The following is a 23,668-nucleotide window of genomic DNA, read 5'->3' on the forward strand; positions in this document are numbered from 1 at the left end:
AAATCTCAAATGTGGGGTGAAGTCAGTTTTCTGGTTGCCTGGTTTTTTTTGGGGGGGGTACAAAGGCAGATTCAATGTCTGGATTTAAGGTGTTACCTTATTATAGACCACAAACAAAGGGAAGAATGTTAGCGTATACAACACATATAATTGTTTAACATTTTATTGATGCAGTGGCATGAGAGAAACAGCACATTTATACTTGTGAAAGTACTTTAGATTTAATTCATTTAAGTAATTCGAGCTCATAGTCATATCCCTGCTTTCATTTCTTTCACTAAAATTAACATCAGCTGACAAACGGCGCATTGTTCTAACTTTCCATAAATGCGGCTCAAATTAAAACAGCGTTGAAGACGCTGAATGTATATGTTAATATACATGATGTCATATTGTAATGTCATCTAAATCACCAAGCCCATTGGCTTCCCTAACAGGACAGATGACAAGCGGTGACTTATTGTCGCCGCCGTCACTCGTGTCTGGATTAAAAAACGGAAGCATGGCCTCACTGAATCGGAGGCAAGTAAAGGAATAGATGTGTGACTTGGTCTCGGCATCATAAAAGGTCACGACCCCGTCCTCGTAATCCAAAAACACACCGACGACGCGCGGTCTCTTGGGGAGACGCAGCAGCTCTGCCTGCCCGGCACATGCCCGGTACTCACTGCCTTTCCTCAAACAAATAGTCCAATACCCGTCCTCTGGACTCAGGGTGACCACACCCTTCCGGTGGACTGACTGCCGAGCCACTCCCAAGTCCCACGCTGTTTTGTCTCCCACGTCTACCTCCCAGTAGTGCCGCCCGGTGGTGAAACCCTGCACGGTAAGAGGGAATCAAGTCACAAGGCTTGTTCTCATCCTCTTAGGTGGGGACACAAAGGCAGCAGCTGCAGCTACCTTGGTGGCGAGGACACATGGCGCGGTGTCAAAACGCTCTGGTATGTCCGCCACGTTCTGCTCATCGTCTCCATCCCAGACCTGCTTCCCATCCTCTGAGAGAACCAGCCAAGGGTTGGCTGTCCTTGGGTCCAGGTGAACATCAGCTGGTAAACAGAAAGCTTATGTTATAAGCCACTTCTAACATTAAATTGATCTTCATCCGTAGTGGCATTCATAAAAATTAAAAGTAAGTCACAGTTTCTTAATTATGATATTTACAGGCAGGTAATCTGGTTTTAATACTTCATGCAGACAGATCAAAGCATTTTCACAATTTGTTGTCTGAGCGATTAATGGGAAAGTTTTGATTAGCGCACGTCTTTCACAGCTGAAAAAAAATCCATGCATTAATCACGAAATTCAATTAAATTGGATTTATCACTGAGTTGATTGTCAGAAAATTAATCCTCAAGATGTGGTGGTCAAACAGCTCCAGCAGGCGTCTGTGTCCGTTGCAAACTCGCGTCTCCAACATTGCCTCAGGTTCGATCAGTTTGTGTATTTTCAAAGACGCAAATCGCAGGTGTGCCTCGAGGTGCCTCTCACAATACGAGGTCAGACAGACAAGACAGGACTTCACAGCCTTCGCTTGCATTCCCGCACACACATCACAATAGATGATTCTTCTTCCCATTGTGTTGCTGTGCTTTCTTGCTCTGATCTGCCCTGCTATCTCCTTGGCAAAAGAGTTTTCGCAAAGCTCCGGATGGTGCTCAAAGACCGTGCGACACTTGGGGCAGCTGGTGGTAAAGCTGTTGTCCCAGTGCGATGTGATGCATGTGAGGCAGAAGCTGTGACCGCAGGGGATGGACACAGGCTCCGAGAAAACATCCTGACAGAGGCAGAACTGGAACTGCACCTCTGACAGCAGAACACGAGTGGAAGCCATTACCTAAGAAATAAAGGAAGGATTAGGATTAGAGAATACAAATCAATCAGCTCTGACAAAAGACACACATGGTACTCAGAACATTTTGAATCTTTAAAATGCTCTTCAATGCAGAAACTATGAGCATTTTCACACAGCATGTGAGCTTCCGTATTATATTACTACAATTCAAATTTCAAACCAAAACTGCCCACCTGCCAAAGTCCGGTTGCACAGCCACACGACCAGGAGTTTAGCGAGAAATGTGATTTGAATATATACTCATTTCAATCTGAAACTTAAAATGCTCTGTGCTCTCTCTCCTGCAAGTTGTAAAATGTACCACATTCACCACATTCCCAGCAGGGGACAACTAAAATCTCTTCAAATATCAATCCATTTGCCAGGCTAGATTTAGACCAAGCAGAGAGACATTTATAACATTTTTGTATTTGTGTCCCAAATATGTTGGCACGTACCCCATCTGTTGTTGTGTCTTGGTCTCACCTTCCTGCTGAATTTCGAACCAACCTCTGGGATAGCAAACACGAATGCTGGTTGTGTAATTGTGATGCCAAAGTCCTCCTCATTTCTCTGCTACCACTCCCTCTGGGACTTTTGTTCCTCCAGAGATTTTCAACACCCATGTTGATCCAGTGAAGGAGGAGTCATGTCTGCCAGGCGCTTTGCAGGATTTGTGCTGGATTACATAATAGTATTGTATTTGTCCTGGGCGAGCAACAACAATGGCATATTTGAATAAAGTTCAGTCACATGTGTGATTTCTCAATTCCAAAGTTCTTTATTTAAAATGAACTGATAATGACGAAAATATTTACACGCATATTGTTGCAAAACCTTCAAAATAAAATCCAAATAATGATAAAAAACAACAACAAATGCACTTGATCAAGACAATTTTCTAAGGAGGAATGATTAAATTGTGGGACAATATTTAAGCAAAAATAATAATAATGTTAGAGCTATATTATGCACAAAACAAGACATTAAAACAAAGTAATAAATTAATACAATATAAAGGTAAATCCTGAATCATGTAACTTCTACTTGAGCATCATTCAGTGAGTCCATTCAAAGCACTTATTTTACTTTGAATGTACCGGTATGTATGTGTTAAGAAAATGAATGAATGTGTTTGACATTCCATCTTTGTTGTATTCTGTGATTTATTTTGTGATGTATGTATCAGTTTGTGCTAAACAAGCCCACACACAATGACAGCCAATCAATGTCCACTTCAGGGTGTCGCTGACTATTCTACCCCCAACAACTCAAGCACAAAAAGCGCAATGCATAAAAATATATTTTATAAAAAGGCAATACAGAAACAGTAAAGATAAAGATTAAAAACATAACACGCTAAATATGATTATAATTAATTCATCGCAATTGACAACTGTAATCAGCATTAGCCATTAGTTTTATTAGCATACTTTACTTTTTGACTTGGAGTGAAAAATAGACAATGTTTATTTGGATCTCTGATATCTAGTTCAAATCAATGATGGATATTTCAAACGTAAATAGAAGTTACTGCATGAGTGGATCATGTATTGAAAGTTTTTAAATCACAACTCAACATTCTCCTCCATTTCGCCATTTTCTTCTTCGCCTGAAGTCTCAACAGATTGAACCCTCAGGGACAGCAACTCAGATGACAATCCGTATCGTCTCAAGAGCTGGAAAAGCCACACAAAACCACAACAGAGGCACATGGAGAAACACACAAAGTTAACACTCTATTTTGACTGAATATTAAAATAATGTCTGTGTTCTATAATTACCTCCTCCAAATTACTCTGAATTTCCGAGTTTGACAGCGGAACAGATAATTTTAGTCTGATTTTTAATCCAACGACATGAGCTGTTGACAGAAATGTGAAGATTGAAATATATATATGTTCCAAATATAAAACACCCTCCATACATCATCTCATACGAATGCCTACGCTATCTCTCTCATACTATTTATAATTATGATAGACCCTTTTATTTAGCAATAATTTATTAAACATGTCTAGTACATAGTGCTTAACCAAAAAGGTATGTTCAGCAAAAACAACACTTAGAAATATTTTTTAATTTTGAATGAATGAAATTAGTGACTAGTTTTGTTAAACCATATGGAAAATCACTGTTGTTGTAGCAACAGCTACATCCAAACGCTTTGCTTAGAATCTAAAAATAAAAAGTAGCTAATATCAAGAAAAAAATAAAGGAACACAGTTGTGTTCAAACTTAATTTGAGACTAAGTTGGAAAAATGCATTTATTAATTTAGCACTTAATGAAATGCTCAGACAAGTTAATTAATTTAAATAAAATATACATCTACTTACCCGGATCTGCCGTTGAAGAAGGAAGAGTCAAAGATGTTTCAAAGAGTGTAAAAAGAATATGTGAAGATTAATTTATATTTTGTAATAAACCTAAGAGCACTAGTTTTGAACATGGTTACAAATAAACTGATGAAGGGAATCATCTTACCAGTAACTGCAGTAATGCTTACTCCACTGCTTGTGATGTTCTCAAACACAGAGAAGAGAGTGAATGTGAATTGAGTTCCAGCAGTGAGATTTGACACTGTTTGAATTACAGGTCCGTCTCCATCTAGCGCATCGATGTTTATCTCTAAACCATTAAACTGGAGAATAAATAAAGTATTGGCGTTCACTGTATTCCACTGCAGAGTGATACTGGTCTCATTTTGTCCGATCGACTGGAAGCCGTCTGTGTTTAGAGGAGCTGGTGAAAAGGGTCAGAATAAAATCAAATATTCAAGGAAGGATAAACAACTCAAGAATCATTTCATTCATGTTTGCTTATTGTTGTTTAGGTCCATGATTTTGAAAGAAATCTGATGATTACAAAATATATTTGATCATCCTGGATGTTGTTACAGTTTAACAGGATATCACAGTGACATTTTTTGCATCTTAAACTAAAGCTGGAGAACACAGATTGCTATTTTTAACTTTAATTACAGTTGATGATAATGATGTGTCTGATCAATTGTACTCAAGGCAGTTTTTCTCAAATGAGTAGTTTAATATATTGATTATTTAATTGACACGGAAATAGCTTCACTGTATATACAGCTAAATATATATTTCAAGATCTTGATATTATCTCCCATGCCACTAACTCTTAATAAAAAGTTATATGAACATCAGAAGACATGTAAAAATATAAAATCATCTTACCAGTGACTGCAGTAATGCTTACTCCACTGCTTGTGATGTTCTCAAACACAGAGAAGAGAGTGAATGTGTATTGAGTTCCAGCAGTGAGATTTGACACTGTTTGAATTACAGGTCCGTCTCCATCTAGCGCATCGATGTTTATCTCTGAACCATTAAACTGGAGAATAAATAAAGTATTGGCGTTCACTGTATTCCACTGCAGAGTGATACTGGTCTCATTTTGTCCTGTCGACTGGAAGCCGTCTGTGTTTAGAGGAGCTGGTGAAAAGGGTCAGAATAAAATCAAATATTCAAGGAAGGATAGAATATTCATGAATCATTTAATTCATTTTTGCTTATTCTTGTTGGTTCGATCCATAATTTTGGAAAAAAATCTGATGACAACAAAATATCTTTTATTATCCTGGATGTTGTTACAGTTTAACAGGATATCGCAGTGACATTTTTTGCAATTTAAACTAAAGCTGGAGAACACAGATTTCTATTTTTACCTTTAATGACAGTTGATGATAATGATTTGTCTGATCAATTGTACTCAAGGCAGTTTTTCTCAAATGAGGACAGTTTAATATATTGATTATTTAATTGACATGGAAATAGCTTCAATGTGTATACAGCTAAATATATATTTCAAGATCTTGATATTATCTCCCATGCCACTAACCCTTAATAAAAAGTTATATGAACATCAGAAGACATGGAAAAATATAAAATCATCTTACCAGTGACTGCAGTGATGCTTACTCCACTGCTTGTGATGTTCTCAAACACAGAGAAGAGAGTGAATGTGTATTGAGTTCCAGCAGTGAGATTTGACACTGTTTGAATTACAGGTCCGTCTCCATCTAGCGCATCGATGTTTATCGCTAAACCATTAAACTGGAGAATAAATAAAGTATTGGCATTCACTGTATTCCACTGCAGAGTGATACTGGTCTCATTTTGTCCTATCGACTGGAAGCCGTCTGTGTTTAGAGGAGCTGGTGAAAAGGGTCAGAATAAAATCAAATATTCAAGGAAGGATGGAATATTCATGAATCATTTCATTCATTTTTGCTTATTCTTGTTGTTTAGATCCATAATTTTGGAAAGAAATCTGATAATTACAAAATATATTTGATCATCCCGGATGTTGTTACAGTTTAACAGGATATCGCAGTGACATTTTTTGCATTTTAAACTAAAGCTGGAGAACACAGATTGCTATGTTTACGTTTAATTAGAGTTGATGATAATGATGTGGCTGATCAATCGTACTAAAGGCAGTTTTTCTCAAATGAGTACAGTTTAATATATTGATTATTTAGACACGGAAATAGCTTCACTGTATATACAGCTAAATATATATTTCAAGATCTTGATATTATCTCCCATGCCACTAACTCTTAATAAAAGGTTATATGAACATCAGAAGACATGTAAAAATATAAAATCATCTTACCAGTGACTGCAGTAATGCTTACTCCACTGCTTGTGATGTTCTCAAACACAGAGAAGAGAGTGAATGTGTATTGAGTTCCAGCAGTGAGATTTGACACTGTTTGAATTACAGGTCCGTCTCCATCTAGCGCATCGATGTTTATCTCTGAACCATTAAACTGGAGAATAAATAAAGTATTGGCGTTCACTGTATTCCACTGCAGAGTGATACTGGTCTCATTTTGTCCTATCGACTGGAAGCCGTCTGTGTTTAGAGGAGCTGGTGAAAAGAGTCAGAATAAAATCAAATATTCAAGGAAGGATAGAATATTCATGAATCATTTCATTCATGTTTGCTTATTGTTGTTTAGGTCCATTATTTTGAAGGAAATCTGATGACTACAAAATATCTTTGATCATCCTGGATGTTGTTACAGTTTAACAGGATATTGCAGTGACATTTTTTGCAATTTAAACTAAAGCTGGAGAACACAGATTTCTATTTTTACCTTTAATTACAGTTGATGATAATGATGTGGCTGATCAATTGTACTCAAGGCAGTTTTTCTCAAATTAGTACAGTTTAATATATTGATTATTTAATGGACATGGAAATAGCTTCATTGTATAGACAGCTAAATATATATTTCAATATCTTGACATTATCTCCCATGCCACTAACCCTTAATAAAAAGTTATATGAACATCAGAAGACATGTAAAAATATAAAATCATCTTACCAGTGACTGCAGTAATGCTTACTCCACTGCTTGTGATGTTCTCAAACACAGAGAAGAGAGTGAATGTGTATTGAGTTCCAGCAGTGAGATTTGACACTGTTTGAATTACAGGTCCGTCTCCATCTAGCGCATCGATGTTTATCTCTGAACCATTAAACTGGAGGATAAATAAAGTATTGGCGTTCACTGTATTCCACTGCAGAGTGATACTGGTCTCATTTTGTCCTATCGACTGGAAGCCGTCTGGGTTTAGAGGAACTGGTGAAAAGGGTCAGAATAAAATCAAATATTCAAGGAAGGATAGAATATTCATGAATCATTTAATTCATTTTTGCTTATTCTTGTTGTTTCGATCCATAATTTTGGAAAGAAATCTGATGACAACAAAATATCTTTGATTATCCTGGATGTTGTTACAGTTTAACAGGATATTGCAGTGACATTTTTTGCATCTTAAACTAAAGCTGGAGAACACAGATTGCTATTTATACCTTTAATTACAGTTGATGATAATGATGTGTCTGATCAATTATACTCAAGGCTGTTTTTCTCAAATGAGTACAGTTTAATATATTGATTATTTAATGGACATGGAAATAGCTTCACTGTATATTCAGTTAAATATATATGTCAAGATCTTGATATTATCTCCCATGCCACTAACCCTTAATAAAAAGTTATATGAACATCAGAAGACATGTAAAAATATAAAATCATCTTACCTGTGACTGCAGTAATGCTTACTCCACTGCTTGTGATGTTCTCAAACACAGAGAAGAGAGTGAATGTGTATTGAGTTCCAGCAGTGAGATTTGACACTGTTTGAATTACAGGTCCGTCTCCATCTAGCGCATCGATGTTTATCTCTGAACCATTAAACTGGAGAATAAATAAAGTATTGGCGTTCACTGTATTCCACTGCAGAGTGATACTGGTCTCATTTTGTCCTATCGACTGGAAGCCGTCTGTGTTTAGAGGAGCTGGTGAAAAGGGTCAGAATAAAATCAAATATTCAAGGAAGGATAGAATATTCATGAATCATTTAATTCATTTTTGCTTATTCTTGTTGTTTCGAGCCATAATTTTGGAAAAAAATCTGATGACAACAAAATATCTTTGATTATCCTGGATGTTGTTACAGTTTAACAGGATATCGCAGTGACATTTTTTGCATTTTAAACTAAAGCTGGAGAACACAGATTGCTATTTATACCTTTAATTACAGTTGATGATAATGATGTGTCTGATCAATTATACTCAAGGCTGTTTTTTTCAAATAAGTACAGTTTAATATATTGATTATTTAATGGACATGGAAATAGCTTCACTGTATATACAGCTAAATATATATGTCAAGATCTTGATATTATCTCCCATGCCACTAACCCTTAATAAAAAGTTATATGAACATCAGAAGACATGTAAAAATATAAAATCATCTTACCAGTGACTGCAGTAATGCTTACTCCACTGCTTGTGATGTTCTCAAACACAGAGAAGAGAGTGAATGTGTATTGAGTTCCAGCAGTGAGATTTGACACTGTTTGAATTACAGGTCCGTCTCCATCTAGCGCATCGATGTTTATCTCTGAACCATTAAACTGGAGGACAAATAAAGTATTGGCGTTCACTGTATTCCACTGCAGAGTGATACTGGTCTCATTTTGTCCTATCGACTGGAAGCCGTCTGTGTTTAGAGCAGCTGGTGAAAAGGGTCAGAATAAAATCAAATATTCAAGGAAGGATAGAATATTCATGAATCATTTCATTCATTTTTGCTTATTCTTGTTGTTTAGATCCATAATTTTGGAAAAAAATCTGATGACTACAAAATATCTTTGATCATCCCAGATGTTGTTACAGTTTAACAATATATTGCAGTTACATTTTTTGCAATTTAAACTAAAGCTGGAGAACACAGATTTCTATTTTTACCTTTAATGACAGTTGATGATAATGATTTGTCTGATCAATTGTACTCAAGGCAGTTTTTCTCAAATGAGGACAGTTTAATATATTGATTATTTAATTGACATGGAAATAGCTTCAATGTATATACAGCTAAATATATATTTCAAGATCTTGATATTATCTCCCATGCCACTAACCCTAAATAAAAAGTTATATGAACATCAGAAGACATGGAAAAATATAAAATCATCTTACCAGTGACTGCAGTAATGCTTACTCCACTGCTTGTGATGTTCTCAAACACAGAGAAGAGAGTGAATGTGTATTGAGTTCCAGCAGTGAGATTTGACACTGTTTGAATTACAGGTCCGTCTCCATCTAGCGCATCGATGTTTATCTCTAAAACACTAAACTGGAGAATAAATAAAGTATTGGCGTTCACTGTATTCCACTGCAGAGTGATACTGGTCTCATTTTGTCCTATCGACTGGAAGCCGTCTGTGTTTAGAGGAGCTGGTGAAAAGGGTCAAAATAAAATCAAATATTCAAGGAAGGACAGAATATTCATGAATCATTTCATTCATGTTTGCTTATTCTTGTTGTTTAGATCCATGATTTTGGAAAAAAATCTGATGACTACAAAATATCTTTGATCATCCCGGATGTTGTTACAGTTTAACAGGATATCGCAGTGACATTTTTTGCAATTTAAACTAAAGCTGGAGAACACAGATTTCTATTTTTACCTTTAATGACAGTTGATGATAATGATGTGTCTGATCAATCGTACTAAAGGCAGTTTTTCTCAAATGAGTACAGTTTAATATATTGATTATTTAATGGACACGGAAATAGCTTCACTGTATATACAGCTAAATATATATTTCAAGATCTTGATATTATCTCCCATGACACTAACCCTTAATAAAAAGTTATATGAACATCAGAAGACATGAAAAAATATAAAATCATCTTACCAGTGACTGCAGTAATGCTTACTCCACTGCTTGTGATGTTCTCAAACACAGAGAAGAGAGTGAATGTGAATTGAGTTCCAGCAGTGAGATTTGACACTGTTTGAATTACAGGTCCGTCTCCATCTAGCGCATCGATGTTTATCTCTGAACCATTAAACTGGAGGATAAATAAAGTATTGGCGTTCACTGTATTCCACTGCAGAGTGATACTGGTCTCATTTTGTCCGATCGACTGGAAGCCGTCTGGGTTTAGAGGAGCTGGTGAAAAGGGTCAGAGAGTTAAACCAAATGTTCAAGGAAGGATAAACTATTCAAGAATCATTTCATTCAGGTTTGCTTATTGTTGTTGTTTAGGTCCATTATTTTGGAATAAATCTGTTAGATATTTGAGTTATGCATGCACGCTCACAATACACAGGTTGCACAAACACTCTTAGTTTCTTTATCTCTACATACTTTGTGGTAATAATCACACACATAGATTAATCACATATAAAGCATCTCATAGGGTTAACTGATACACGATGGGAATAAGTCAGGGCCCTAATGGCCCATCCCAGGAGGAGGGTGTAAGCAAAACCTAGGAGGAGTTTTTCACGCCAACTATAAAGATCACTGCCGTAGAACATTCGGGACTCTTCTCAGAGTCCCGCTTCCGCGTCTGTGGGAGAGTCCAGCGCTGTATTTCCTTACCAGTTTTGTAATTACTGAAAACATTCAGGAAACGTGATTCGTTTGATAATCCTGACTCATTATTGAATAAACACCTCCAACACGAGATATAATAAAAGAACCGAGGGAAAAATGAGAATCCTAACAAATCTGATGACTACAAAATATCTTTGATCATCCTGGATGTTGTTACAGTTTAACAATATATTGCAGTTACATTTTTTGCATTTTAAACTAAAGCTGGAGAACACAGATTGCTATTTATACCTTTAATGACAGTTGATGATAATGATGTGTCTGATCAATCGTACTAAAGGCAGTTTTTCTCAAATGAGTACAGTTTAATATATTGATTATTTAATGGACATGGAAATAGCTTCACTGTATATACAGCTAAATATATATTTCAAGATCTTGATATTATTTCCCATGCCACTAACTCTTAATAAAAAGTTATATGAACATCAGAAGACATGTAAAAATATAAAATCATCTTACCAGTGACTGCAGTAATGCTTACTCCACTGCTTGTGATGTTCTCAAACACAGAGAAGAGAGTGAATGTGTATTGAGTTCCAGCAGTGAGATTTGACACTGTATGAATTACAGGTCCGTCTCCATCTAGCGCATCGATGTTTATCTCTGAACCATTAAACTGGAGGATAAATAAAGTATTGGCGTTCACTGTATTCCACTGCAGAGTGATACTGGTCTCATTTTGTCCTATCGACTGGAAGCCGTCTGTGTTTAGAGGAGCTGGTGAAAAGGGTCAGAATAAAATCAAATATTCAAGGAAGGATAGAATATTCATGAATCATTTCATTCATTTTTGCTTATTGTTGTTGTTTAGGTCCATTATTTTGGAATAAATTTGTTAGATATTTGAGTTATGCATGCACGCTCACAATACACAGGTTGCACAAACACTCTTAGTTTCTTTATCTCTACATACTTTGTGGTAATAATCACACACATAGATTAATCACATATAAAGCATCTCATAGGGTTAACTGATACACGATGGGAATAAGTCAGGGCCCTAATGGCCCATCCCAGGAGGAGGGTGTAAGCAAAACCAAGGAGGAGTTTTTCACGCCAACTATAAAGATCACTGCCGTAGAACATTCGGGACTCTTCTCAGAGTCCCGCTTCCGCGTCTGTGGGAGAGTCCAGCGCTGTATTTCCTTACCAGTTTTGTAATTAGTGAAAACATTCAGGAAACGTGATTCGTTTGATAATCCTGACTCATTATTGAATAAACACCTCCAACACGAGATATAATAAAAGAACCGAGGGAAAAATGAGAATCCTAACAAATCTGATGACTACAAAATATATTTGATCATCCTGGATGTTGTTACAGTTTAACAATATATTGCAGTTACATTTTTTGCATTTTAAACTAAAGCTGGAGAACACAGATTGCTATTTATACCTTTAATGACAGTTGATGATAATGATGTGTCTGATCAATTATACTCAAGGCTGTTTTTTTCAAATAAGTACAGTTTAATATATTGATTATTTAATGGACATGGAAATAGCTTCACTGTATATACAGCTAAATATATATTTCAAGATCTTGATATTATCTCCCATGCCACTAACCCTTAATAAAAAGTTATATGAACATCAGAAGACATGTAAAAATATAAAATCATCTTACCAGTGATTGCAGTAATGCTTACTCCACTGCTTGTGATGTTCTCAAACACAGAGAAGAGAGTGAATGTGTATTGAGTTCCAGCAGTGAGATTTGACACTGTTTGAATTACAGGTCCGTCTCCATCTAGCGCATCGATGTTTATCTCTGAACCATTAAACTGGAGGACAAATAAAGTATTGGCGTTCACTGTATTCCACTGCAGAGTGATACTGGTCTCATTTTGTCCTATCGACTGGAAGCCGTCTGGGTTTAGAGGAGCTGGTGAAAAGGGTCAGAATAAAATCAAATATTCAAGGAAGGATAGAATATTCATGAATCATTTCATTCATGTTTGCTTATTGTTGTTTAGATCCATAATTTTGGAAAAAAATCTGATGACTACAAAATATCTTTGATCATCCTGGATGTTGTTACAGTTTAACAGGATATTGCAGTGACATTTTTTGCATTTTAAACTCAAGCTGGAGAACACAGATTTCTATTTTTACATTTAATGACAGTTGATGATAATGATTTGTCTGATCAATTGTACTCAAGGCAGTTTTTCTCAAATGAGTACAGTTTAATATATTGATTATTTAGACACGGAAATAGCTTCACTGTATATACAGCTAAATATATATTTCAATATCTTGATATTATCTCCCATGCCACTAACCCTAAATAAAAAGTTATATGAACATCAGAAGACATGGAAAAATATAAAATCATCTTACCAGTGACTGCAGTAATGCTTACTCCACTGCTTGTGATGTTCTCAAACACAGAGAAGAGAGTGAATGTGTATTGAGTTCCAGCAGTGAGATTTGACACTGTTTGAATTACAGGTCCGTCTCCATCTAGCGCATCGATGTTTATCTCTGAACCATTAAACTGGAGGATAAATAAAGTATTGGCGTTCACTGTATTCCACTGCAGAGTGATACTGGTCTCATTTTGTCCTATCGACTGGAAGCCGTCTGTGTTTAGAGGAGCTGGTGAAGAGGGTCAGAATAAAATCAAATATTCAAGGAAGGATAGAATATTCATGAATCATTTAATTCATGTTTGCTTATTGTTGTTTAGGTCCATTATTTTGAAGGAAATCTGATGACTACAAAATATCTTTGATCATCCTGGATGTTGTTACAGTTTAACAGGATATTGCAGTGACATTTTTTGCATCTTAAACTAAAGCTGGAGAAAACAGATTGCTATTTATACCTTTAATTACAGTTGATGATAATGATGTGTCTCATCAATTATACTCAAGGCTGTTTTTTTCAAATAAGTACAGTTTAATATATTGATTATTTAATGGACATGGAAATAGCTTCACTGTATATACAGCTAAATATATATTTCAAGATCTTGATATTATCTCCCATGCCACTAACCCTTAATAAAAAGTTATATGAACATCAGAAGACATGGAAAAATATAAAATCATCTTACCAGTGACTGCAGTAATGCTTACTCCACTGCTTGTGATGTTCTCAAACACAGAGAAGAGAGTGAATGTGTATTGAGTTCCAGCAGTGAGATTTGACACTGTTTGAATTACAGGTCCGTCTCCATCTAGCGCATCGATGTTTATCTCTGAACCATTAAACTGGAGGACAAATAAAGTATTGGCGTTCACTGTATTCCACTGCAGAGTGATACTGGTCTCATTTTGTCCTATCGACTGGAAGCCGTCTGGGTTTAGAGGAGCTGGTGAAAAGGGTCAGAATAAAATCAAATATTCAAGGAAGGATAGAATATTCATGAATCATTTAATTCATTTTTGCTTATTCTTGTTGTTTCGATCCATAATTTTGGAAAAAATTCTGATGACAACAAAATATCTTTTATTATCCTGGATGTTGTTACAGTTTAACAGGATATCGCAGTGACATTTTTTGCATTTTAAACTAAAGCTGGAGAACACAGATTTCTATTTATACCTTTAATTACAGTTGATGATAATGATTTGTCTGATCAATTGTACTCAAGGCAGTTTTTCTCAAATGAGTACAGTTTAATATATTGATTATTTAATGGACATGGAAATAGCTTCACTGTATATACAGCTAAATATATATGTCAAGATCTTGACATTATCTCCCATGCCACTAACCCTTAATAAAAAGTTATATGAACATCAGAAGACATGTAAAAATATAAAATCATCTTACCAGTGACTGCAGTAATGCTTACTCCACTGCTTGTGATGTTCTCAAACACAGAGAAGAGAGTGAATGTGTATTGAGTTCCAGCAGTGAGATTTGACACTGTTTGAATCACAGGTCCGTCTCCATCTAGCGCATCGATGTTTATCTCTGAACCATTAAACTGGAGAATAAATAAAGTATTGGCGTTCACTGTATTCCACTGCAGAGTGATACTGGTCTCATTTTGTCCTATCGACTGGAAGCCGTCTGTGTTTAGAGGAGCTGGTGAAAAGAGTCAGAATAAAATCAAATATTCAAGGAAGGACAGAATATTCATGAATCATTTCATTCATGTTTGCTTATTGTTGTTTAGATCCATAATTTTGGAAAAAAATCTGATGACTACAAAATATCTTTGATCATCCTGGATGTTGTTACAGTTTAACAGTATATTGCAGTGACATTTTTTGCATTTTAAACTAAAGCTGGAGAACACAGATTTCTATTTTTACCTTTAATGACAGTTGATGATAATGATGTGGCTGATCAATTGTACTCAAGGCAGTTTTTCTCAAATGAGTACAGTTTAATATATTGATTATTTAATGGACATGGAAATAGCTTCACTGTATATACAGCTAAATATATATTTCAAGATCTTGATATTATCTCCCATGCCACTAACCCTAAATAAAAAGTTATATGAACATCAGAAGACATGGAAAAATATAAAATCATCTTACCAGTGACTGCAGTAATGCTTACTCCACTGCTTGTGATGTTCTCAAACACAGAGAAGAGAGTGAATGTGTATTGAGTTCCAGCAGTGAGATTTGACACTGTTTGAATTACAGGTCCGTCTCCATCTAGCGCATCGATGTTTATCTCTGAACCATTAAACTGGAGAATAAATAAAGTATTGGCGTTCACTGTATTCCACTGCAGAGTGATACTGGTCTCATTTTCTCCTATCGACTGGAAGCCGTCTGGGTTTAGAGGAGCTGGTGAAAAGGGTCAGAATAAAATCAAATATTCAAGGAAGGATAGAATATTCATGAATCATTTCATTCATTTTTGCTTATTCTTGTTGTTTCGATCCATAATTTTGGAAAGAAATCTGATGACAACAAAATATCTTTGATTATCCTGGATGTTGTTACAGTTTAACAGGATATCGCAGTGACATTTTTTGCATTTTAAACTAAAGCTGGAGAACACAGATTTCTATTTTTACCTTTAATTACAGTTGATGATAATGATTTGTCTGATCAATTGTACTCAAGGCAGTTTTTCTCAAATGAGTACAGTTTAATATATTGATTATTTAATGGACATGGAAATAGCTTCATTGTATATACAGCTAAATATATATGTCAAGATCTTGACATTATCTCCCATGCCACTAACCCTTAATAAAAAGTTATATGAACATCAGAAGACATGTAAAAATATAAAATCATCTTACCAGTGATTGCAGTAATGCTTACTCCACTGCTTGTGATGTTCTCAAACACAGAGAAGAGAGTGAATGTGAATTGAGTTCCAGCAGTGAGATTTGACACTGTATGAATTACAGGTCCGTCTCCATCTAGCGCATCGATGTTTATCTCTGAACCATTAAACTGGAGAATAAAGAAAGTATTGGTGTTCACTGTATTCCACTGCAGAGTGATACTGGTCTCATTTTGTCCTATCGACTGGAAGCCGTCTGGGTTTAGAGGAGCTGGTGAAAAGGATCAGAGAGTTAAACCAAATGTTCAAGGAAGGATAAACTATTCATGAATCATTTCATTCATTTTTGCTTATTCTTGTTCAGATCAATAATTTTGGAAAAAAAATCTGATGACTACAAAATATCTTTGATCATCCTGGATGTTGTTACAGTTTAACAGTATATTGCAGTGACATTTTTTGCATTTTAAACTAAAGCTGGAGAACACAGATTTCTATTTTTACCTTTAATGACAGTTGATGATAATGATGTGGCTGATCAATTGTACTCAAGGCAGTTTTTCTCAAATGAGTACAGTTTAATATATTGATTATTTAATGGACATGGAAATAGCTTCACTGTATATACAGCTAAATATATATTTCAAGATCTTGATATTATCTCCCATGCCACTAACCCTAAATAAAAAGTTATATGAACATCAGAAGACATGGAAAAATATAAAATCATCTTACCAGTGACTGCAGTAATGCTTACTCCACTGCTTGTGATGTTCTCAAACACAGAGAAGAGAGTGAATGTGTATTGAGTTCCAGCAGTGAGATTTGACACTGTTTGAATTACAGGTCCGTCTCCATCTAGCGCATCGATGTTTATCTCTGAACCATTAAACTGGAGGACAAATAAAGTATTGGCGTTCACTGTATTCCACTGCAGAGTGATACTGGTCTCATTTTGTCCTATCGACTGGAAGCCGTCTGTGTTTAGAGGAGCTGGTGAAGAGGGTCAGAATAAAATCAAATATTCAAGGAAGGATAGAATATTCATGAATCATTTCATTCATGTTTGCTTATTGTTGTTTAGGTCCATTATTTTGAAGGAAATCTGATGACTACAAAATATCTTTGATCATCCTGGATGTTGTTACAGTTTAACAGGATATTGCAGTGACATTTTTTGCATCTTAAACTAAAGCTGGAGAAAACAGATTGCTATTTATACCTTTAATTACAGTTGATGATAATGATGTGTCTCATCAATTATACTCAAGGCTGTTTTTTTCAAATAAGTACAGTTTAATATATTGATTATTTAATGGACATGGAAATAGCTTCACTGTATATACAGCTAAATATATATTTCAAGATCTTGATATTATCTCCCATGCCACTAACCCTTAATAAAAAGTTATATGAACATCAGAAGACATGGAAAAATATAAAATCATCTTACCAGTGACTGCAGTAATGCTTACTCCACTGCTTGTGATGTTCTCAAACACAGAGAAGAGAGTGAATGTGTATTGAGTTCCAGCAGTGAGATTTGACACTGTTTGAATTACAGGTCCGTCTCCATCTAGCGCATCGATGTTTATCTCTGAACCATTAAACTGGAGGACAAATAAAGTATTGGCGTTCACTGTATTCCACTGCAGAGTGATACTGGTCTCATTTTGTCCTATCGACTGGAAGCCGTCTGGGTTTAGAGGAGCTGGTGAAAAGGGTCAGAATAAAATCAAATATTCAAGGAAGGATAGAATATTCATGAATCATTTAATTCATTTTTGCTTATTCTTGTTGTTTCGATCCATAATTTTGGAAAAAAATCTGATGACAACAAAATATCTTTTATTATCCTGGATGTTGTTACAGTTTAACAGGATATCGCAGTGACATTTTTTGCATTTTAAACTAAAGCTGGAGAACACAGATTTCTATTTATACCTTTAATTACAGTTGATGATAATGATTTGTCTGATCAATTGTACTCAAGGCAGTTTTTCTCAAATGAGTACAGTTTAATATATTGATTATTTAATGGACATGGAAATAGCTTCACTGTATATACAGCTAAATATATATGTCAAGATCTTGACATTATCTCCCATGCCACTAACCCTTAATAAAAAGTTATATGAACATCAGAAGACATGTAAAAATATAAAATCATCTTACCAGTGACTGCAGTAATGCTTACTCCACTGCTTGTGATGTTCTCAAACACAGAGAAGAGAGTGAATGTGTATTGAGTTCCAGCAGTGAGATTTGACACTGTTTGAATCACAGGTCCGTCTCCATCTAGCGCATCGATGTTTATCTCTGAACCATTAAACTGGAGAATAAATAAAGTATTGGCGTTCACTGTATTCCACTGCAGAGTGATACTGGTCTCATTTTGTCCTATCGACTGGAAGCCGTCTGTGTTTAGAGGAGCTGGTGAAAAGAGTCAGAATAAAATCAAATATTCAAGGAAGGACAGAATATTCATGAATCATTTCATTCATGTTTGCTTATTGTTGTTTAGATCCATAATTTTGGAAAAAAATCTGATGACTACAAAATATCTTTGATCATCCTGGATGTTGTTACAGTTTAACAGTATATTGCAGTGACATTTTTTGCATTTTAAACTAAAGCTGGAGAACACAGATTTCTATTTTTACCTTTAATGACAGTTGATGATAATGATGTGGCTGATCAATTGTACTCAAGGCAGTTTTTCTCAAATGAGTACAGTTTAATATATTGATTATTTAATGGACATGGAAATAGCTTCACTGTATATACAGCTAAATATATATTTCAAGATCTTGATATTATCTCCCATGCCACTAACCCTAAATAAAAAGTTATATGAACATCAGAAGACATGGAAAAATATAAAATCATCTTACCAGTGACTGCAGTAATGCTTACTCCACTGCTTGTGATGTTCTCAAACACAGAGAAGAGAGTGAATGTGTATTGAGTTCCAGCAGTGAGATTTGACACTGTTTGAATTACAGGTCCGTCTCCATCTAGCGCATCGATGTTTATCTCTGAACCATTAAACTGGAGAATAAATAAAGTATTGGCGTTCACTGTATTCCACTGCAGAGTGATACTGGTCTCATTTTCTCCTATCGACTGGAAGCCGTCTGGGTTTAGAGGAGCTGGTGAAAAGGGTCAGAATAAAATCAAATATTCAAGGAAGGATAGAATATTCATGAATCATTTCATTCATTTTTGCTTATTCTTGTTGTTTCGATCCATAATTTTGGAAAGAAATCTGATGACAACAAAATATCTTTGATTATCCTGGATGTTGTTACAGTTTAACAGGATATCGCAGTGACATTTTTTGCATTTTAAACTAAAGCTGGAGAACACAGATTTCTATTTTTACCTTTAATTACAGTTGATGATAATGATTTGTCTGATCAATTGTACTCAAGGCAGTTTTTCTCAAATGAGTACAGTTTAATATATTGATTATTTAATGGACATGGAAATAGCTTCATTGTATATACAGCTAAATATATATGTCAAGATCTTGACATTATCTCCCATGCCACTAACCCTTAATAAAAAGTTATATGAACATCAGAAGACATGTAAAAATATAAAATCATCTTACCAGTGATTGCAGTAATGCTTACTCCACTGCTTGTGATGTTCTCAAACACAGAGAAGAGAGTGAATGTGAATTGAGTTCCAGCAGTGAGATTTGACACTGTATGAATTACAGGTCCGTCTCCATCTAGCGCATCGATGTTTATCTCTGAACCATTAAACTGGAGAATAAAGAAAGTATTGGTGTTCACTGTATTCCACTGCAGAGTGATACTGGTCTCATTTTGTCCTATCGACTGGAAGCCGTCTGGGTTTAGAGGAGCTGGTGAAAAGGATCAGAGAGTTAAACCAAATGTTCAAGGAAGGATAAACTATTCATGAATCATTTCATTCATTTTTGCTTATTCTTGTTCAGATCAATAATTTTGGAAAAAAAATCTGATGACTACAAAATATCTTTGATCATCCTGGATGTTGTTACAGTTTAACAGTATATTGCAGTGACATTTTTTGCATTTTAAACTAAAGCTGGAGAACACAGATTTCTATTTTTACCTTTAATGACAGTTGATGATAATGATGTGGCTGATCAATTGTACTCAAGGCAGTTTTTCTCAAATGAGTACAGTTTAATATATTGATTATTTAATGGACATGGAAATAGCTTCACTGTATATACAGCTAAATATATATTTCAAGATCTTGATATTATCTCCCATGCCACTAACCCTAAATAAAAAGTTATATGAACATCAGAAGACATGGAAAAATATAAAATCATCTTACCAGTGACTGCAGTAATGCTTACTCCACTGCTTGTGATGTTCTCAAACACAGAGAAGAGAGTGAATGTGTATTGAGTTCCAGCAGTGAGATTTGACACTGTTTGAATTACAGGTCCGTCTCCATCTAGCGCATCGATGTTTATCTCTGAACCATTAAACTGGAGAATAAATAAAGTATTGGCGTTCACTGTATTCCACTGCAGAGTGATACTGGTCTCATTTTGTCCTATCGACTGGAAGCCGTCTGTGTTTAGAGGAGCTGGTGAAAAGGGTCAGAATAAAATCAAATATTCAAGGAAGGATAGAATATTCATGAATCATTTAATTCATTTTTGCTTATTCTTGTTGTTTCGATCCATATTTTTGGAAAAAAATCTGATGACAACAAAATATCTTTGATTATCCTGGATGTTGTTACAGTTTAACAGGATATCGCAGTGACATTTTTTGCATCTTAAACTAAAGCTGGAGAACACAGATTGCTATTTATACCTTTAATTACAGTTGATGATAATGATGTGTCTGATCAATTATACTCAAGGCTGTTTTTTTCAAATAAGTACAGTTTAATATATTGATTATTTAATGGACATGGAAATAGCTTCACTGTATATACAGCTAAATATATATGTCAATATCTTGACATTATCTCCCATGCCACTAACCCTTAATAAAAAGTTATATGAACATCAGAAGACATGTAAAAATATAAAATCATCTTACCAGTGACTGCAGTAATGCTTACTCCACTGCTTGTGATGTTCTCAAACACAGAGAAGAGAGTGAATGTGTATTGAGTTCCAGCAGTGAGATTTGACACTGTTTGAATTACAGGTCCGTCTCCATCTAGCGCATCGATGTTTATCTCTGAACCATTAAACTGGAGAATAAATAAAGTATTGGCGTTCACTGTATTCCACTGCAGAGTGATACTGGTCTCATTTTCTCCTATCGACTGGAAGCCGTCTGGGTTTAGAGGAGCTGGTGAAAAGGGTCAGAATAAAATCAAATATTCAAGGAAGGATAGAATATTCATGAATCATTTAATTCATTTTTGCTTATTCTTGTTGTTTCGATCCATAATTTTGGAAAAAAATCTGATGACAACAAAATATCTTTGATTATCCTGGATGTTGTTACAGTTTAACAGGATATCGCAGTGACATTTTTTGCATTTTAAACTAAAGCTGGAGAACACAGATTTCTATTTATACCTTTAATTACAGTTGATGATAATGATTTGTCTGATCAATTGTACTCAAGGCAGTTTTTCTCAAATGAGTACAGTTTAATATATTGATTATTTAATGGACATGGAAATAGCTTCACTGTATATACAGCTAAATATATATGTCAAGATCTTGATATTATCTCCCATGCCACTAACCCTTAATAAAAAGTTATATGAACATCAGAAGACATGTAAAAATATAAAATCATCTTACCAGTGATTGCAGTAATGCTTACTCCACTGCTTGTGATGTTCTCAAACACAGAGAAGAGAGTGAATGTGTATTGAGTTCCAGCAGTGAGATTTGACACTGTTTGAATTACAGGTCCGTCTCCATCTAGCGCATCGATGTTTATCTCTGAACCATTAAACTGGAGAATAAATAAAGTATTGGCGTTCACTGTATTCCACTGCAGAGTGATACTGGTCTCATTTTGTCCTATCGACTGGAAGCCGTCTGTGTTTAGAGGAGCTGGTGAAAAGGGTCAGAATAAAATCAAATATTCAAGGAAGGATAGAATATTCATGAATCATTTCATTCATTTTTGCTTATTCTTGTTGTTTCAATCCATAATTTTGGAAAAAAATCTGATGACAACAAAATATCTTTGATTATCCTGGATGTTGTTACAGTTTAACAGGATATCGCAGTGACATTTTTTGCATTTTAAACTAAAGCTGGAGAACACAGATTGCTATTTATACCTTTAATTACAGTTGATGATAATGATGTGTCTGATCAATTATACTCAAGGCTGTTTTTTTCAAATAAGTACAGTTTAATATATTGATTATTTAAGGGACATGGAAATAGCTTCACTGTATATACAGCTAAATATATATTTCAAGATCTTGATATTATCTCCCATGCCACTAACTCTTAATAAAAGGTTATATGAACATCAGAAGACATGTAAAAATATAAAATCATCTTACCAGTGACTGCAGTAATGCTTACTCCACTGCTTGTGATGTTCTCAAACACAGAGAAGAGAGTGAATGTGTATTGAGTTCCAGCAGTGAGATTTGACACTGCTTGAATTACAGGTCCGTCTCCATCTAGCGCATCGATGTTTATCTCTGAACCATTAAACTGGAGAATAAAGAAAGTATTGGCGTTCACTGTATTCCACTGCAGAGTGATACTGGTCTCATTTTGTCCTATCGACTGGAAGCCGCCTGGTTTTAGAGGAGCTGGTGAAAAGGGTCAGAATAAAATAAAATATTCAAGGAAGGATAGAATATTCATGAATCATTTAATTCATTTTTGCTTATTCTTGTTGTTTCGATCCATAATTTTGGAAAAAAATCTGATGACAACAAAATATCTTTGATTATCCTGGATGTTGTTACAGTTTAACAGGATATCGCAGTGACATTTTTTGCATTTTAAACTAAAGCTGGAGAACACAGATTTCTATTTATACCTTTAATTACAGTTGATGATAATGATTTGTCTGATCAATTGTACTCAAGGCAGTTTTTCTCAAATGAGTACAGTTTAATATATTGATTATTTAATGGACATGGAAATAGCTTCACTGTATATACAGCTAAATATATATTTCAAGATCTTGACATTATCTCCCATGCCACTAACCCTTAATAAAAAGTTATACAAACATCAGAAGACATGTAAAAATATAAAATCATCTTACCAGTGACTGCAGTAATGCTTACTCCACTGCTTGTGATGTTCTCAAACACAGAGAAGAGAGTGAATGTGTATTGAGTTCCAGCAGTGAGATTTGACACTGCTTGAATTACAGGTCCGTCTCCATCTAGCGCATCAATGTTTATCTCTGAACCATTAAACTGGAGGACAAATAAAGTATTGGCGTTCACTGTATTCCACTGCAGAGTGATACTGGTCTCATTTTGTCCTATCGACTGGAAGCCGTCTGGGTTTAGAGGAGCTGGTGAAAAGGGTCAGAATAAAATCAAATATTCAAGGAAGAATAGAATATTCATGAATCATTTCATTCATTTTTGCTTATTCTTGTTGTTTCGATCCATAATTTTGGAAAAAAATCTGATGACAACAAAATATCTTTGATTATCCTGGATGTTGTTACAGTTTAACAGGATATCGCAGTGA

The 23,668-nt window shown here is 35.1% G+C and overlaps 1 protein-coding gene across 1 annotated transcript; it reads right to left on the reverse strand.

Moving 5' to 3' along the window:
* Positions 1 to 387: 387 nt before the first annotated feature.
* On the reverse strand, positions 388 to 1,831 carry LOC137911773 (ret finger protein-like 1). The gene is made up of 4 exons (XM_068756156.1): positions 1,371 to 1,831; positions 1,260 to 1,270; positions 901 to 1,061; positions 388 to 819 (listed from the first exon to the last, which is right to left on the reverse strand). Exons 1-4 carry the CDS (start codon positions 1,829 to 1,831, stop codon positions 388 to 390), a joined length of 1,065 nt encoding a protein of 354 aa, XP_068612257.1.
* Between the last annotated feature and the right edge of the window lie 21,837 nt (positions 1,832 to 23,668).

The sequence above is a fragment of the Brachionichthys hirsutus genome, chromosome 23, assembly GCF_040956055.1.
Source record: "Brachionichthys hirsutus isolate HB-005 chromosome 23, CSIRO-AGI_Bhir_v1, whole genome shotgun sequence".
In the NCBI taxonomy this organism is placed as follows: domain Eukaryota; kingdom Metazoa; phylum Chordata; class Actinopteri; order Lophiiformes; family Brachionichthyidae; genus Brachionichthys; species Brachionichthys hirsutus.